At 37.5% G+C, this 19,386-nt stretch overlaps 1 protein-coding gene across 1 annotated transcript in view; it reads left to right on the forward strand.

Moving 5' to 3' along the window:
• The window catches only part of tusc3 (tumor suppressor candidate 3), a 199,285-nt gene that overhangs the window by 137,746 nt on the left and 42,153 nt on the right, over positions 1 to 19,386 (forward strand). Inside the window, exons 5-6 of the mRNA XM_062033676.1 lie at positions 200 to 340; positions 414 to 503. Coding sequence (XP_061889660.1) covers positions 200 to 340; positions 414 to 503 — 231 coding nt within the window. The remainder of the gene's footprint in view (positions 1 to 199; positions 341 to 413; positions 504 to 19,386) is intronic.

Consider the following 19,386-nt stretch of genomic DNA (forward strand, 5'->3'; position numbering starts at 1 on the left):
CAAAAATATGGCAATATCGCGAAATGATCAAGTATGACACATAGAATGAACCTGCCATCCCCGTTTAAATAAGAAAATCGCATTTCAGTAGGCCTTTAAACAACAACATACCTGTGACATTAGCAACAGAACATTATCAACATGATAGGACATGAAGTGTAAGTAGGAGTAAAATAGTGTTTTGTGTCTCCCTCTCTAGATACGTGTCTTCCGTCCTCCTAATTATTCAGGTACCATTGCTTTGGCTCTGTTGGTGTCGCTGGTCGGAGGTCTGCTCTATCTGAGGAGGAACAATTTGGAATTCATATACAACAAGACTGGATGGGCCATGGCGGCACTGGTACTACTTCTGAAAAGTATTCCATTTTTGGAATGATTGTTTTATTTCATGTAGTGTTTTTCCATATTCTTAGTGTGTCGTTTTTGCAATGACATCCGGTCAGATGTGGAATCACATCAGAGGTCCTCCCTACGCTCACAAAAATCCCCAGAATGGACAAGTGGTAAGTGACACATGCGATGTTAAGACTCACCACAGTCCTTTGTCCATTGGTCCTGTGGAGATGTAGTTATTCCCTGTTTAGTAAAATGCACTTTGTAGTGTTGCCACCTGCTGGCAGACCAGGGCTGGGGCAGCAAGCCTCTGTGAGTGCATTCTACAGCTATAAGCAGTATTCAGGTGTTAGCATCACTGAAGAGACAGGTCAGAGTGTGAAAGGAAATGTGTTGCTTTTTTCATTGTTTGCCTTTTTCCCTCTTACCTTCTCCTAGTTTTCTTGGACAACTTACAATGAGTATTATTTTTTGAGCCAGTGTGCAAAATATGTAGTTTTGCTGGTCATGATTCCTTGTGTGTTAAATCAATACAGCGTCCGCATTACTGAAGACGCCGCACCAATCCGCCTGTCGATCTCACGATCCACTCTTCCCTCACTCGTGAACAAGATGTATGTACAAACCCCGTTTCCATATGAGTTGGGAAATTGTGTTAGATGTAAATATAAACGGAATACAATGATTTGCAAATCCTTTTCAACCCATATTCAGTTGAATGCACTACAAAGACAGGATATTTGATGTTCTAACTCATAAACTTTATTTTTTTTTTGCAAATAATAATTAACTTAGAATTTCATGGCTGCAACACGTGCCAAAGTAGTTGGGAAAGGGCATGTTCACCACTGTGTTACATGGCCTTTCCTTTTAACAACACTCAGTAAACGTTTGGGAACTGAGGAGACAATTTTTTTAAGCTTCTCAGGTGGAATTATTTCCCATTCTTGCTTGATGTACAGCTTAAGTTGTTCAACAATCCGGGGGTCTCAGTTGTGGTATTTTAGGCTTCATAATGCGCCACACATTTTCAATGGGAGACAGGTCTGGACTACAGGCAGGCCAGTCTAGTACCCGCACTCTTTTACTATGAAGCCACGTTGATTTAACACGTGGCTTGGCATTGTGTTGCTGAAATAAGCAGGGGCGTCCATGGTAACGTTGCTTGGATGGCAACATATGTTGCTCCAAAACCTGTATGTACCTTTCAGCATTAATGACGCCTTCACAGATGTGTAAGTTACCCATGTCTTGGGCACTAATACACCCCCATACCATCACAGATGCTGGCTTTTCAACTTAACAATCCGGATGGTTATTTTCCTCTTTGGTCCGGAGGACACGACGTCCACAGTTTCCAAAAACAATTTAAAAATGTGGACTCGTCAGAACACTTTTCCACTTTGTATCAGTCCATCTTAGATGAGCTCAGGCCCAGCGAAGCCGACGGCGTTTCTGGGTGTTGTTGATAAACCGTTTTTGCCTTGCATAGGAGAGTTTTAACTTGCACTTACAGATGTAGCGACCAACTGTAGTTACTAACAGTGGGTTTCTGAAGTGTTCCTGAGCTCATGTGGTGATATCCTTTACACACCGATGTCGCTTGTTGATGTAGTACAGCCTGAGGGATCGAAGGTCACGGGCTTAGCTGCTTACGTGCAGTGATTTCTCCAGATTCTCTGAACCCTTTCATGATATTACGGACCGTAGATGGTGAAATCCCTAAATTCCTTGCAATAGCTTGTTGAGAAAGGTTTTTCTTAAACTGTTCAACAATTTGCTCACACATTTGTTGACAAAGTGGTGACCCTCGCCCCATCCTTGTTTGTGAATGACTGAGCATTTCATGGAATCTACTTTTATACCCAATCATGGCACCCACCTGTTCCCAATTTGCCAGTTCACCTGTGGGATGTTCCAAATAAGTGTTTGATGAGCATTCCTCAACTTTATCAGTATTTATTGCCACCTTTCCCAACTTCTTTGTCACGTGTTGCTGGCATCAAATTCTAAAATTAATGATTATTTGCAAAAAAATTAATGTTTATGAGTTTGAACATCAAATATGTTGTCTTTGTAGCATATTCAACTGAATATGGGTTGAAAATGATTTGCAAATCATTGTATTCAGTTTATATTTACATCTAACACAATTTCCCAACTCATATGGAAACAGGGTTTGTATATATATATATTATATTGGCCGGGTGCTTAGGATCGTTATCCTGCTGAAAGATGAACCGTCATCCCAGTCTGAGTTCAAGAGCACTCTGGAGCAGGTTTTCATCCAGGATGTCTCTGTACATCGCTGCATTCATCTTTCGCTCTGTCCTTTGTAGCCTCCCAGTTCCTTCCGCTGAAAAAACATTCCCACAACATGATGCTGCCACCACCATGCTTCACTGTAGGGATGGTATTGGCCTGGTGATGGTCTGGTTTCCTCCAATCATGACGCCTGGCAGACACACCAAAGAGTTCAATTGTTGTCTCAGCAGACCAGATAATTTTGTTTCTCATGGTCTGACAGTCTTTGAGGTGCATTTTGGCAAATGTTTACATACCAATGGCATCTGTCTGGCCACTCTACCATACAGCCCTGATTGGTACTTGGTCACCTCCCTGACTAGGACCCTTCTCCCCCGATTGCTCAATTTAGACGGTTGGCAAGCTCTATGATAAGGCCCGATAGTTCCAAACTTCCTCCATTTACGGATGATTGAGACCATTGTGTACCCTATTTCCAGATCTGTGCCTCGAGACAATCCAGTCTCGGAAGTTTACAGACAATTTCCTCGACTCCACTCTCGGTTTGTGCTCCGCTATGCACTGTCAAGTGTGGGACCTTAGGTATAAACCAGTGTGTGGCTTTCCGAATGATTTCCAACCAACTAAATTTACCACAGGTTGACTCCAATTAAGCTGTAGGAACATCTCAAGAATGATCAGTTGAAACTGATATACATATATAAAAATGTTTTTAGGTTTTTTTGTTGATTAAATTTGTAAACATTTCTAAAAAAAAACAAAAAAACTGTTCATTATGGGGTGTAGAATTTGGAGGACAAAAATTAATGTATTCCAATTAAAAAAAAGAAGGAATAAGGCTGTAACATAACAAAATGTGGAAAAAGTGAAGTGCTGTGAATACTTTCTGAATGCACTACAAATGAGTAAATATGTAAGGTTCTCATGAATAAACAGTTAAATTGTGATTCACATAATGAGATTAAAAGATTAAAGATTGAAGATAGGATTAGCTCAGTTTTAATTTGGTTTAAGATGTTGATTCTTATTTTTTGTACTTTGTAAACATTTTGTGTTTGAGCAGTTTCTTATACAGGATCGTATTAAATAGTTAATCAATTCCATAATTTAATTCCACATACTGATATACTTAAGGTTTTAAATGTAGTACATGCAAATATTTTTAGTTAAAAAAATCCTCAACGTTATTTCTCTTCTTTTGTTGAGAAGACTTGTTGTACATTCTGGAAAGCAGGTTATAGTTTGGCTTTGCGCATACTTTCAGCTGTTTGCAAATGGACCAAAGTTTGGAATTTCAACATTTTTAATTTAATTTTTTTTTTTTAATAAATACATTTGAATGTTGTTGATAACCAACATAATGCAATATTTTAGCTGACCTCTTTTGTAACACGGTTAATGAATGGAGCATACTTTTGTAGTTATTTTCCCATAAGCAAAGAACTAAAGCAATGTACTAATATGATTTGTTTTAATGAACAGTTTAAACTTTAAATGTTTACAAATTACAAGGAGAAACCTTGAACTCTAATGGTAAATCAGGTATATGCCACCGTCTACTATACATGCATATGTTAATTTGGACTATTACTCTTTGATAACTTTTTATTAAACCCTGTTTCTTCCTGCTCTTTTTCACACATGTTGAACTTTGTGTGACAGTTTAAATGTATGCAGACTAGGGATGTCCGATAATGGCTTTTTGCCGATATCCGATATTGTCCAACTCTTTAATTACTGATACCGATATCAACCGATACCGATATATACAGTCGTGGAATTAACACATTAGTATGCCTAATTTGGACAACCAGGTATGGTGAAGATAAGGTCCTTTTTTTTAAATTTTATAAAATAAAATAAGATAAATAAATTAAAAACATTTTCTTGAATACAAAAGAAAGTAAAACAATATAAAAACAGTTACATAGAAACTAGTAATTAATGAAAATTAGTAAAATTAACTGTCAAAGGTTAGTACTATTAGTGAACCAGCAGCACGCACAATCATGTGTGCTTACGGACTGTATCCCTTGCAGACTGTATTGATATATATTGATATATAATGTAGGAACCAGAATATTAATAACAGAAAGAAACAGCCCTTTTGGGTTGGTGCACTAATTGTAAGTGTATCTGGTATTTTTTTTTTATGTTGATTTAATTAAAAAAAAAAAAAAAAACGATACCGATAATAAAAACGATACCGATATTTTCCGATATTACATTTTAAAGCATTTATCGGCCGATAATATCGACAGCTCTAATGCAGACCGATACAAATAGTAACAATACCAAATCCCGTCTTTAGGCTGACACACCCTCTTCACCGTCCCCTGCCACAAAGAGCACTTGCCGTCAAGGCAAAGTGGATTTTGTTTGTTTGTTTTACTTTATAATTACATGTTATGCTTGATTATAATGTTTCTGTTTGATATATAGCTTTAAAAGTTGTTCTAAGAGTACAAACACATTACAAACCTTTACTGAAATCGAGATTTTAGGCAAGACTGCACCCATTAACTTATTTTCCAATCGCCATCCGCGTTAAAGAACCAATTAAGTTTGTAATTTAAGGTTCCACTGTAATACCAACACAATGGAAATATCTGAAATAATCTCAATATAATGGCCTAGCCTAGCAGGTCTCAATGTATTACTAAAATGAATGATCTTTAAGTACAGTCACTTCATCACCATTGCTTGTCACCTGCAGTAGCAGCCGTGCTTGAACTCATGCTAGAGCTTCTCGACCAGATTGCTTCTCCACAAGCACTCCAAACACACCAAAATAGCAACAGTGATCACTACGGTATATGAGATTCTCTGTAAATGGCTCTCATTTTTAATATTGCCACATTTTCCTCACATGCTTTCCACATTCCTTATTCTACGAATGCCATGCCCATGTCCCCTTCCCTCACATTCCTTGCAGTCCAAGGTTCACAGCAGCAGACAGACGATATTAAAAATATGTCTCTCTTATCATGTCAGTTCCCCTACATTCCTATTTTTGTTACCTCCTCCTGCATCCCTGTCCAATCTTCGACTCCTTTCTTCTGTGTCCGTCTCTCCAGACAGTGTAATTCTTTTAAAATGATGAGAGGATAAGTCCAGATGGACATTATTGAAAGGATTTGTCAACTGCCGTATAGCACAAGCAAGCAGATGCAATTTGGTCGAGCTTTTTACTATAGTCACAGAAAATGATGCCTGTTCATTTTCTGCTCATGCACACAATGAGACAGAAACAATATCGTGCTGCAAAAAAATATGGCGGCACTAAAAAGGGTGTGTCAATAACACACCTCGGAGTGGCCCGCCAACAGCTATATACAGTAAATAAACTGAATGGGTTGTTGTCTGTCTGTGTTGGCCCTGCGATGAGGTGGCGACGTGTCCGGGGTGTACCCTGCCTTCCGCCCGAGTGCAGCTGGGATATGCTCCAGCCCACCTGCGAGCCCGAAAGGTACAAGCAGTAGAAAGTGGATGGATTTAAACCCAGAGTCTCAAACTTGCAGCCCGGAAGCCCTCTTCTTAACATCATAGCTGAGTATAGTTGCGGCCTGCACACCCTCGGTGGCTAATAGTTAAAAATATTATGGCACTTTTATTCCCACTCAAAAGAACACTAAATACTAAGAATGTTCAATTTAATTTCGATACGTGGGGTGACTATTCGATTCAGAATCGATTTGCGATTCAACATGAATCTCCATTCAATTACAGTTTGGTTGTATAAAATATAATTAGGGCTGTCAAACGATTAACATATTTTATCGTGATTAAACGCGTTGTTCATAGTGAACTCAAACTTAATCGCATATGTACTGTACAGGCCTAAAGTTTGGATACACCTTCTCATTCAATGAGTTTTCTTAGGGGCGGCGTGGCGAAGTTGGTAGAGTGGCCGTGCCAGCAATCGGAGGGTTGCTGGTTACTGGGGTTCAATCCCACCTTCTACCATCCTAGTCATGTCCGTTGTGTCCTTGGGCAAGACACTTCACCCTTGCTCCTGATAGATGGCTGCTGGTTAGCGCCTTGCACGGCAGCTCCCGCCATCAGTGTGTGAATGTGTGTGTGAATGGGTGAATGTGGAAATACTGTCAAAGCGCTTTGAGTACCTTGAAGGTAGAAAAGCGCTATACAAGTATAACCCATTTATCATTTATTTATTTATTTTCACGATTGTTTAGATCAGTGGTTCTTAACCTGGTTGGAGGTACCGAACCCCACCAGTTTCATATGCGCATTCACCGAACCCTTCTTTAGTGAAAAATAAAATGTTTTTTTGTTTTTTTTAATTCAAGACAAAGTTATATGTTTTTGGTAACACTTTAGTATGGGGAACATATTCTAAGTAACAAAGACTTAATTTAGAGTTATTTGGTTAGGGCTAGGGTCAGAGTTAAAGGGTTAGGGTTATAATAAGGCCATGCCGAATAAGGCATTAATAAGTACTTAATAATGACTAGTTAAGAGCCAATATGTTACTAATTTGCATGTTAATAAGCAACTAATTAATGGTGAATATGTTCCCCATACTAAAGTGTTACCATGTTTTTTTACTGGTGCATAAAATGAACCTTGCATGAACATCACCTTGTTCAACAACAAAACCAACACAGTGCATAAACTCACAACAAATTACACACCTGCAAATCAGTCAGCTGTTGCTGTATCCGTAATACGCCGATAGGGAGAAGTTTGTATTTACACGATGAGTCCAAGCAAGTGGTTAAGAACCACTTGCTTGGATTGTAGATTGTCACTGAAGGCATCAATAGGCATCCCAACTATGAATGAATGTTTTATGTTCTAGTTTCTTCAAAATAGCCACCTTTCGCTCTGACTACTTTTTTGCACACTCTTGGCATTCTCTCGAAGAGTTTCAAGAGGTATCACCTGAAATGGTTTTCACTTCACAGGTGTGCTTGAAGCTCATCGAGAGAATGCCAAGAGTGTGCAAAGCAGTAATCAGATCAAAGGGTGGCTATTTTGAAGAAACTAGAATAATAAAACATGTTTCAGTTATTTCACCTTTTTTCATTAAGTACATAACTCCACATTTGTTCATTCATAGTTTTGATGCCTTCAGTGACAATCTACAATGTAAATAGTCATGAAAATAAAGAAAACACATTGATTGAGGAGGTGTGTCCAAACTTTTGGCCTGTACTGTATATAATTTTTCATCATTTAATAAGTGTACCCTAGAAGGATCATTTTCAAGTTTTTTATGCCATGAATGGACAATACATTTAAAAAAATATATTTTGAAACCTCACACTTTTTAAACAGTTTAACACAAAAACACATTTTAATGACAACAAAAATAACTGCTGTGGGAGCACTTGCATTCAGAGGAGAGGAGTTACACCACGTTTAGATACAAGTTTCATGCCTGAATAACACAAAATGTGGATTGTTAGGATCATGGTTTGATTGTCAAAGATATTTGGTAATGTAATCTGAAATATTTCTACTTTAATAAATGCATTTATATATGTACATTACATATTGTACATTTAATCATATTTGTATTGCTGCATGACAATGTCTTAACCTTCTCTATTTATTGCAAAATTGCTGCTGAACATTCTGTAATTGAGGACTCAAAATATTTTTTTTTACAAAAGAATAGAAAATGGATTGATAGAAAAATAAAAAGTATCCCCCTATATTCCTCAACTAGCATTTATTTAGATAGAAATAGCAAAGATTACATTAAAACAAATCTTTGACAAACCATGATCGTAATGTGGGACATTTTTATTTAGTTACTGTAGGAAGACCGGATGTAAAGCGTAGCCTGACTGTTAGCAACTGTCTTTCATTTCTGCTGAGCTTTTATTCCATTTTACTAAAGCAGTTCCAGTAACAATCTAAATGTTATGTTCTTAATGCACGTTAGTTCTAATCTAAACACGGAAGTAAAGCTCTACCTACCTCTTTGAATGCAAGTCCGCAGGCATTTGCTCCAGTGAAGACACGTCACGGTGAAAAATAGTCTTGTCTTGTCGGGAGATTGACTTGACATGGCTTTGGATTTGATATTTCCATTTTGTCTACTTTTCTTTGTTCATTTCTGCTCGCTATTTTCCCGCTTGTGGCTTAACAGTAATCAGAGAATGCAGCCACATTTTCCCACACTACGGGATGGCCCGAGGGTCAAAAGGGACACATGCACGTTAATCGCCCGTCAAAAAAATTAGTGCCGTTAGACAAACGTATAGTCCTTAGCTAACGAGGGAAATTACACTTCAACGACTGTTGTTGGCTTTGACAGTAGGATTGCTCGTTTGCATCAAAACAGTTGTTTTTATCACTACAATAGGGCGAAGCCATTCTTACCCAGGCACACACTCCTAGTTTTGGAGTATAAATAATTAGGGTTTTGGCACCAGCCGTAAGACTAAATCTGATCAATCTAAGTCTATGAGCACAAACTGATGAAGCCTACTCCGATGAGAGGCAAAATGTCTTCTAAGACAAACCAAACAGTCCAGTTGTGATCGATTTAATTCCCCGAGATGACAATGACCTGGATGAATGAGAACGTTAATAGATACGTCTATTATGTGTTTTGGCACCAGCCGCAAGACTAGATCTGACCAATCTAAGTCTATGCGCACAAACTGGTGAAGCCTACTCAGATGAGAGCCGGAACGTCTTCTAAGACAAACCAAACAGTCCAGTTGCGATCGATTGAATGCCTGAGATCACGTAATAGACATGTGCGAATGACTTAGCTCTGTATGCTGCAGTGATATCGTCAACAATATCTGATGCACAACAATAGTTGGTTTTCAGGGTGAGTATCTTGCGTGGTGTTTTTTTGCAGTTTTGCACTTGACTATTTTGAAGTTGAAAACCAACCACCCCAAAGGCAAGGCAAGGCAACTTTATTTGTACAGCACTTTTCATACACAAGGCAGACTCAAAGTGCTTCACAGACAACAAAGTGAAATGAAAGATAATAAAAGCAAAATTAAAATGCAGACAATAAAAATAAAAACAGTGCGGACGTTAAAAGTTAAAAGATTATAAGATTTAGCTGAAAGCTAAGGTGAACATAAAAGTTTTCAGTCTAGTTTTAAAAGTAGTCAGAGTTGGGGAAAGTCTGACATCTTCAGGAAGTTTATTCCAGCTATTTGTTGCATAGTGACTGAATGATGCTCTCCCTTGATTTGAGTTTACTCTTGGAACCGCTAACAGATTGGTCTCAGAAGATCTTAGTGATCTAGAGGGCTTATATAGTGGGAGCATATCAGTGATATACTTCGGCCCTAGACCATGTAGTGATTTATATGTGAGCAGGAGGATTTTGAAATCAATTCTCTGATGTACAGGGAGCCAATGTAAGGATTTAAAAATTGGTGTAATGTGCTCACATTTTTTGGTCTTTGTTAGAACTCTAGCAGCAGCGTTCTGAACAAGCTGTAGATGCCTGACAGTTTTTTTGGGAAGACCTGCAAGGAGACCATTACAATAGTCTAGCCTACTGGTAATAAAGGCATGTACAAGTTTTTCTAAGTCTTGAGCTGACATGAGCCCTCTAAGTCTTGTTACATTTTTGAGGTGATAGTAGGCCGATTTTGTTACTGATTTGATGTGACTGTCGAAATGTAAATCAGAATCTAAAATAACCCCAAGATTTCTGGCTTTATTTGAGGTTTTCAGGGACAGTGATTGAAGGTGTTGGACGACTTTAAACCTTTCTTTTTTAGCACCAAAAACAATTATCTCAGTTTTATCTTCATTTAGTTGTAGGACATTTTGGCACATCCAGTGTTGGACTTGCTCAATGCACTGGCACAGAAGATCTATGGGGGCGATAGTCATTTGGTGATAGCGCTACACAGATTTGGGTGTCATCGGCATAGCAATGATGGTCAATGTTGTTATTTTGCATGATTTGTCCTAGTGGGAGCATATAGATGTTAAATAAAGTCGGCCCCAAGATTGAACCTTGGGGCCAAAGAGCAGAGCAGCTTCTGTGAACAGTAGAAACAGCAATATTATGATAACTCACCAGGTTTAAAATTGTATTCAGCTTCCCTGGCTTCCTATTAAGCACTTTTTTTGTTTCTACTCTATTAGCCAGCGACATTTACATATTTCCAGCTGATTTCACATGATGGGGTGAAAACATTTTTCTGGCAGTTGCTCCTTGGAACTGTCTCTGTGTTACAGCGAAGCTGTACTTTACACTTTTATTATCCCGCATATGGGTGACGTTCAGCTCTCACACGGGCACTGCTATGTTTTGATGTCAGTTCATGTGCGTGGTGAGCTTTTTCTTAAACGTGAGTTTCTCTAAACCGCATGGGATGACTCAAACAGTTCAGTGAGACGGTGAAACAAATTGACCGTCAAGTCGGATATTGGCTCGTGTCATACTAGCAGACATTAACTTTCTCAGTAGATGAGAAAACAAATACAAGAAATGGTGTGCATCGAAATAAAACTACATTTATGTTTTGTTATTTGTATTTGATAATATTCTCATCTTACCATAAACTCCCAACACCTTTAGACACACACAAACATATTTTTCCAAATTCATAGAAATATTTCGTACAAAAAGCAGTGTACAACTAAATGAGTCACAGTTTTATGAATTGCATAATTAACATTTACCCAATTCATACCTGCTTTTGGTATTCTGGCAAAAAAAAAAGTTTTGCCAATGTACTGTATATGCGCAGTGACCTACTACTAATGGTTTGGTGACAATAGTCCAGGTGTTGAAGCAATAAAATAGACAAAATAACTGTAATAAACTCCTGTGAGATCACACCCACACCTACACAACACCCACAGTATATAATAATAGTTAACATACTCCATGTGCTTAAAATAATCTCGGTAGTAATAATAGTGTTCTGCAGCAACTTTTTTTTTTTACAATGGTCCCTTGACATACAGGTTTAATTTGTTCTGTAATGCAGCGTGCAACTCAAAATACTCCTATCCAAAATCAATATTATTCCTTAAAATTAGTGCAAATGCCGTTATTCCGTTCTGGGCCACAGTTTTAACATGTAAAATATAATGTTCACAGAACAAATATTGTATGAAAACAAATACAATAGAATATAATACTAACAGATACAATCGTTTTATTAAGTAATGCATTAATAATGTACAGCATTTAGCTTAGAGAGTGTGCTTCTCTGTCAAAGACACCATCAGCAGCTTTTTCACATGATCCTGCATAGATGCCCTCCATTTAAAAATATTTAACACCCTTAGTTAATGTTGTAAACTTCTGCTTCAGTATGATGCAGATTGCCAAGTACTATGTTCATACTGCTTCGCCATGTTGGCAATAGTCACACCTCGGGCATGTTTTTTAAAGATGTATTTCTTTATTTCAATTAACATCATCTGCAATCTCAGCAGTGACCATCACACTCTGTTTCTTTGGGCTCATTTTTGGCAAAACTATAACAGTTAGGCACTGATTGGTGGGCGGATCTTACGGGGTCCACAGTGGCTTTCACCAATTTCTGTTTGCAACTTAAAGCAAATAATCAATAAATAATAATAGTAAAGTAGGGCACTTGTAAGATTAGCTATTAGCTAATGTATGTTACAATTGTCAGAGAGAATCCACTAATGCTTTTCCACAATGGGTTGTTTGTGGGTAATCTTTGTTGAACAGATAAATTATTATTCAATTATAATGATTCACAAGTGAAAAAATGGCTTAATTGGCTGTGAGGTAATTAAACAAAACTCCCTGTGAAGTGTGTAAACAGTGTTAAAAATGATGTCATTACAGGGAAATGCATCATCTGTATCCCTAAAGCAGACTACAATACTGTTGTATTTTATTTTTTAAATGTAGGCTGTCCTGAAGCTTTCTTGTAGTCTTTGGTTCTGAATAAACTCATATACACAAATATCTGTTTGGAAAGGTGTGGCTTACTACATGATATGATATATGATATTTACTAAAATACAACACAGGTTATCGTTTAGGGTCACAAGATGTATACATGCTATACATCTGTAAAGACAGGATTGAGCTGGTTTTGTGACGTAATGCAGTGGGCCTATTATCGGGCTGCAAAAAATTATGTGTTTTCAGCTGTGGGCTGTATGGGCCGCAGCAGTACTCAGTTGCAATACACTTTTCCACCACATGTGGAAATAATGACTATCTCAAACAAACAGAAAAAGTCATAGAGGAGTTTCATAAGCGCAAAAATGATGACCAAAGTGGTGAAGCTGTATTTTCATTTGCACTTGAATTGTATTGACAGTTTATTTAAAGGCCTACTGAAATGATTTTTTTTTAATTTAAACGGGGATAGCAGATCCATTCTATGTGTCATACTTGATAATTTCGCGATATTGCCGTATTTTTGCTGAAAGGATTTAGTATAGAATAACGACGATAAAGTTTGCAACTTTTGGTCTCTGATAAAAAAAAGTCTTGCCCCTACCGGAAGTAGCGTGACGTAGTCAGTTGATCGCCTCCTCATGTTTTCCTATTGTTTTCAATGCAGCTAGAGCGATTCGGACCGAGAAAGCTACGATTACCCCATTAATTTGAGCGAGGATGAAAGATTTGTCAGTCTACCCCAGGGCAGCTGTGGCTACGAAAGTAGCTTACCACCACCAGGTGTGAATGAATGATGGGTTTTTAACATGTAAAGCGACTTTGGGTACTTAGAAAAGCGCTATATAAATCCCAGGTATTATTATTATTATTATTATTATTATTTGTGGATGAGGAACGTTAGAGTGACGGACTAGAATGCAGTGCAAGACACATCTTTTTTCGCTCTGACCGTTTTCAACCGGAAGTTTAGCAGGAAATTTAAAATTGCACTTTATAAGTTTACCCGGCCGTATTGGCATGTGTTGCAATGTTAAGATTTCATCATTGATATATAAACTATCAGACTGTGTGGTCGGTAGTAGTGGGTTTCAGTAGGCCTTTAAGAATAATTCATTATAATTTATGATTAATCTTGTTACAATATATTTACTTTGGCACTGCCTTATGGTATGTAAATTATTTTTCATCAGTTTTTGGAGTGCCTTCTTTTGCAATACATTTGATTAGTATTCATGTTTCTAATCAGCATGACCTTGATAATAATCAATGATTAACACATGCTTCCATATTTGACTATAAGGTTTATTTAAGGTCTATGTACTGAATACAAGAGTAAGATGACTAATTCAGTGTTAATATTTGAGTGGACCCCGGGGCAACTCTGTAGTAGAAAAGTTGGGCCTTGAGGTCAAAAACGTTAAGAGACCCTGAAGTAATGTATATGATGTGTTATGTCTCCAAGGGGCCAAAGTAAAAATGTGTGGTGGGCCAAACACCCTGATTTGAAGCATTAAACACAAATAGTAAATGTATATATTAATGTGTATTTAATTAGTGCAGATAACATTGATAAATGGCAACTAGTTAACCTTGAAGACATACCATAAGTTTTTGTTTGAGCTTGAGCTCAGTATGAATAAGTATCACTTTGAGCACCCTTGCCCTATATATTTATAATGTATGCACCTTCTTTGCTGTAATGTTACCTCCACTTTTTGTTTTTTAGTCCATGTGGCTTTTAGCTGTAAGCTCAAGTTCACTTGATTGATTGATGCTCAGCGTGTACTTCTCAGTTATAATAGTATATAGAATTGCATCATGTTGCTCTGTAATTGGTTTCTCTTTCTACATTCCGCACCTGCACAGCACTGCAGGCGTGTGTTGGAATTGCAAGAAGTGAAATTTAATTCATTGCAATTAACAGAAATTCCTTCTAGCCAATGTGCAACATTTATAACAAAGATTATGGATGCAATACTACAAATACTTTACCAACAGTAAAATATGTTGAATCCTTAAATAAAATGAAGCATTCTGAGGAATAAAGTATTTTTTCACAATTTTCCATAATTTGAACTTTATAATAATTTAAACATTATCATCCGTGTTATAGAAGGTGCTTTTAAACATTTGATTCATGGTGATAATATTTCAATGAAATATGTAAAAGTTATTTATGAAATATACTGGTTATGATGATTCTGGAATCCAGCTAAATTATTAATTGGAATACCAAGAGATGTCTAATAATATCGGCCAATAAATGCTTTAAAATGTAATATCGGAAATTATCAGTATCGGTTTCAAAAAGTAAAATGTATGACTTTTTAAAACGCCGCTGTACGGAGTGGTACACGGACGTAGGGAGAAGTACAGAGTGCCAATAAACCTTAAAGGCACTGCCTTTGTGTGCCAGTCCAATCACGTAATATCTACGGCTTTTCACACACACAAGTGAATGCAATCCATACTTGATCAACAGACTTACAGGTCACACTGAGGGTGGACGTATAAACAACTTTAACACTGTTACAAATATGCGCCACACTGTGAACCCACACCAAACAAGAATGACAAACACATTTCAGGAGAACATCCGCACCGTAACACAACATAAACACAACAGAACAAATACCCAGAACCCCTTGCAGCACTAACTCTCAGAGGTGGGACCAAGTCATTGTTTTGCAAGTCGAATTGACATCATTGGTACTTTAACTTTAACTTAATGTCTTTGCCCTAAAGTCTCGAGTCAAGTCCAAAGTCAAGACTGGAAAGTCTCAAGTCAAGTCCCAAGTCCTGCATTTTGAGTTTCGAGTCCTTTCAAGTCCTTTTAACCACAGACTAATATATTTACACAGATTGTGTATGCTTTTTAAACGCTGTATTTATTTATTAAAACAAGTGCATTTGAAATTGCAGGGGAAAAAATAGTGCTGATTTTGCACTTCATAATAGCACTATTAACCAGTCATTTTAAACAGTTAACTCATTCCTTTACAGAATAAACACATTTGAAAAAACAAGTGCAACTGTACTTATTTGCACAAAAGTGTTAAAATTGTATTTCCATGGCATATTGCATTGTAACTAGTTCCACAGCAGTTTCTATCCTGTTCTTACCTTATCTCATTAATCTCATCTCATACTGTATGTGTGTTGATGTGTGCGTACACATGAAAAACATAACAAATACATGAACAAAACAATGAACAGAGTTGTACTTTTTAGATGTCAGGGCCCTATGCAATATGTACATATATTCTTAATATAGTATACATTTTAACTGACCTTTATTTGACTATGTTTGTCTTTTTGTAGGTGGCTAAAATACGCGGTGCTGCTGACCGCCGTCTAACGTTACGTTACTGTGTGTGATACATTGACTAACGTAACGTTAAGTGTGGGTACCTCATGCAACCCTGCTTAAAAAAATCACTTGACAAAAAGTATGAATAAGGTAGCGAACTGCAGTGGACGAAACAGATTGCCGTGTTTGCAATGACGTTATAACCATAGACATCTTATAAGTAGACGCAGCATTGGCTGCTGTGACGTGAGCAATTTGGCCGCCATCTTGAAGTGGTGATGAGGAGCCGGCGAGCAGCCTAAACTGACAGTTGACAGGTAGAAAACAAAGATGGTGTTCAGCGTTTTCCTGCTCAAATGAGCGGACTGTTGAAAATAGGAATCGGGGGATTACTTTTCACAAGTAAGATTTAACATTAACGTACTATTGGTTGTATTTTGTGAAAAGAATATTACCACAGAGTTGAGAAGGAGCAAAGATCTTCAATATTTGTTTGTGAAAATCACAAAGAAATCTTCTGGGGGAGGATGACGCCCCTACAGGGGTTTGGTTTACAAACGTTCAGCCCCACCTAAAACAAAATTCACCAGCCGCCACTGATTATGATGCATTCTCATTTTAGGCAAAATATAAGACAATACTTTCTTAACAGTATAATTGTAACCAGGAATAAGTCTTCAAGTAACAATATTCAAATACTAACATTGTTGGGTAAGACAGAATTTGGTTTTATTCTGAATCCAGTGAAACAGATTGGTGGTTTTAGCTGATATAAAGACTTTCAGGTGTTTATATATGTTTATGTTTAAGTATTTGGCAGACGCTTTTATCCAAAGCGACATACATTAAAACTACATATAAAACAATCACTGTAAACATTGTCATTTAAGGGAAGAATGTAATACAAAATATCAATACAAAGTGTCAAGACAGAATAAACTCTCTGCTGCTGCAGCAACAGAGATACAGTCTATAAGATATATAAATATCTAATGTATTCATACATTGTTTATGTAGCATGTATATATAACCTAATCATATTGTTTCTTCAACTTAAAAATAGCTGACCGTTTTTTTCCCCCTTCTCTGGGATTATATTCCCAGTTTTGATCTCGGACGTCTGGTCACTTATAGCATATAAGAATATTCTATTACTGTTAAGCAAACTATGAATAATAAAACACGCCAAAACATGTTTCCTTTATCATAGCTACACGTATGACAAAAAAGCGCGTGAAAATCAGTGGTATTCAGTGAGGTAAGATGAATTAATTGCGTTGACAGTTCATTGCTCCTGCCAAATGAATTGCACTGAGTGGAGCTGATCACCACTCCAAGATGGCGGCCCCGTGTCTCGTCTGCGCCAGTAGGCAGTAGCGCTCGATGCTGCGTCTACTTATAAAATGTCTATGGTTATAACGTCAGCAGTGAGTTTACAGCCTCACTGATTTAACTACACAGCAAATAAAAGTCACGTTACTTAGCCAATAAACGTTAGCTTACATTCAAAACTTACCCTTCTTTGTGCATCTTCAAATGTCGAACGAAGTTGGAAGTTGTTGCGTCTCCGTCCGTAATATTCGAACTGCATGTTTTGCATACTGCAATTTGTTTTTTGTTGACCAAGTTGTAGTTTTTATACCCGTACAAAACCAACTTTGGCATATTTTTTTCTCACTGGCGCATTGTTTGACAATTCTTCTTCGTTGGTTGTCCTGCAATTTGATTGGATGAATGCTGTGTGATGAAAACAACGTAGATCTAATTTGATTGGCTGTTGTACTGAGAGCACACACGCTGGCAGACACAACACGCTGATAGATAGACAGACATACAAAATGAAAGCTACGGAGCGCTTCTGAATAACTTTTTAATCTTTGGGTTTTGGGGGAAAGTAGCAAGTCATGTCAAGTCAAAAGGCTCAAGTCCAAGTGAAGTCACAAGTCATTGATGTTAAAGTCTAAGTGGAGTTGCAAGTCTCTTTACATTTTGTCAAGTCGAGTCTAAAGTCATCAAATTCATGACTCGAGTCTGACTCGAGTCCAAGTCATGTGACTCGAGTCCACACCTCTGCTAACTCTTCCGGGACGCTTTAATATACACCCCCCCCCCCCCCACACACACACACACACACACACCTCAACCCCGCCCCCCCAACCCCGCCCACCTCAACCTCCTCATGCTCTCTCAGGGAGAGCATGTCCCAAATTCCAAGCTGCTGTCTTGAGGCATGTTAAAAAAAATAATGCACTTTGTGACTTCAATAATAAATAGGGCAGTGCCATGTTGGCAATTTTTCCATAACTTGAGTTGATTTACTTTGGAAAACCTTGTTACATTGTTTAATGCATCCAGCGGGGCATCACAACAAAATTAGGCATAATAATGTGTTTATTCCACGACTGTATATATCGGTATCGGTTGATATCGGAATCGGTAATTAAGAGTTGGACAATATCGGAATATCGGATATCGGCAAAAAAGCCATTATCGGACATCTCTAGGAATATCATATAATTTCAATTGTATTCTAAATATACTTCATGTTAGCACCCTTAATCCAAATTTGTGTCAAATCCAAATGATCAATTAAATGCAGATTTTTTTCCAAGCCGGAACTTTTTGGTTAGAAACTAAGGACCTTATTTCAACTCCTCCCATTATCACTCCTTCATCCATACCCTCCTCTCCTGCTTTGTTGACGTTTCATTTTTACTTCTTCCTGTCTGAGTGCCTCCTGACCTTTTGCAAGCAAAACACCAGCACACACATACACACCCGCCAAGTACACAGATACTTGATGCAGCCTAAAAAGGGGGAAATGTGGCTATTTGCAAAGGTTACATAGCCGTTAGCTATTTGCAGCCAACACTATTGTGGTTTTTATTAGAGTAAACAGAAGGGATGAAGGAAATACACTTATTAAAATATTGATATTTCTAATGCTACTATGTGCTCTTTATTGGCATTTATTTTGGTGTCTGCGACATGAAACAACTTACCACAATTTACCTTAACCTTTAGAAGGCTGTTAAAATGATGGGAGTTCATCCGTACATGTGTTTATAAATGGTGTGCATATTACATGCTTACTTTGTTCAGACTAATTGCAGCTCATTGTTGTACAAATGGTATGCTGCATTCGATTTCAATTAAAAAAAACGGTATTTTAATGTCAATGTATTCAAATGAATGCATAATACCAGACACTCACTGGTGAATCATATCTATATTCTAGAATACAATACAGACACACACGTTCTATGCTGCCAAAGTATATGCAAAGAAGGGGAAAAAGCAGCCTTGTGAATTATTCTGAAGGTTTTTTTTGGTTTTAGTTTATAGCCTGTGTAGATTTTTTCACCATGCAATACCAATTTAAAGCACTATAAGAGCAACCACTGTTGGAAATACAGTGCTGTAAACCAGAGATAAGTAAATACAACTAGGAAAACATCCTGAGAGCACAGACCTCAGGCCCTATCTCTCAATAGTAAAAAAAAAACAACTGTTCTTAATCCAGTTAGTGATTTAGATCAACTCCAAAATGTAATCACTTGTTCCCTATCCCATTTCCTGAAAGTGCAATAAAAAATGCGCCCATGACTTTTTTAGGTATCTA

Source organism: Entelurus aequoreus, linkage group LG22 (assembly GCF_033978785.1).
Source record: "Entelurus aequoreus isolate RoL-2023_Sb linkage group LG22, RoL_Eaeq_v1.1, whole genome shotgun sequence".
In the NCBI taxonomy this organism is placed as follows: domain Eukaryota; kingdom Metazoa; phylum Chordata; class Actinopteri; order Syngnathiformes; family Syngnathidae; genus Entelurus; species Entelurus aequoreus.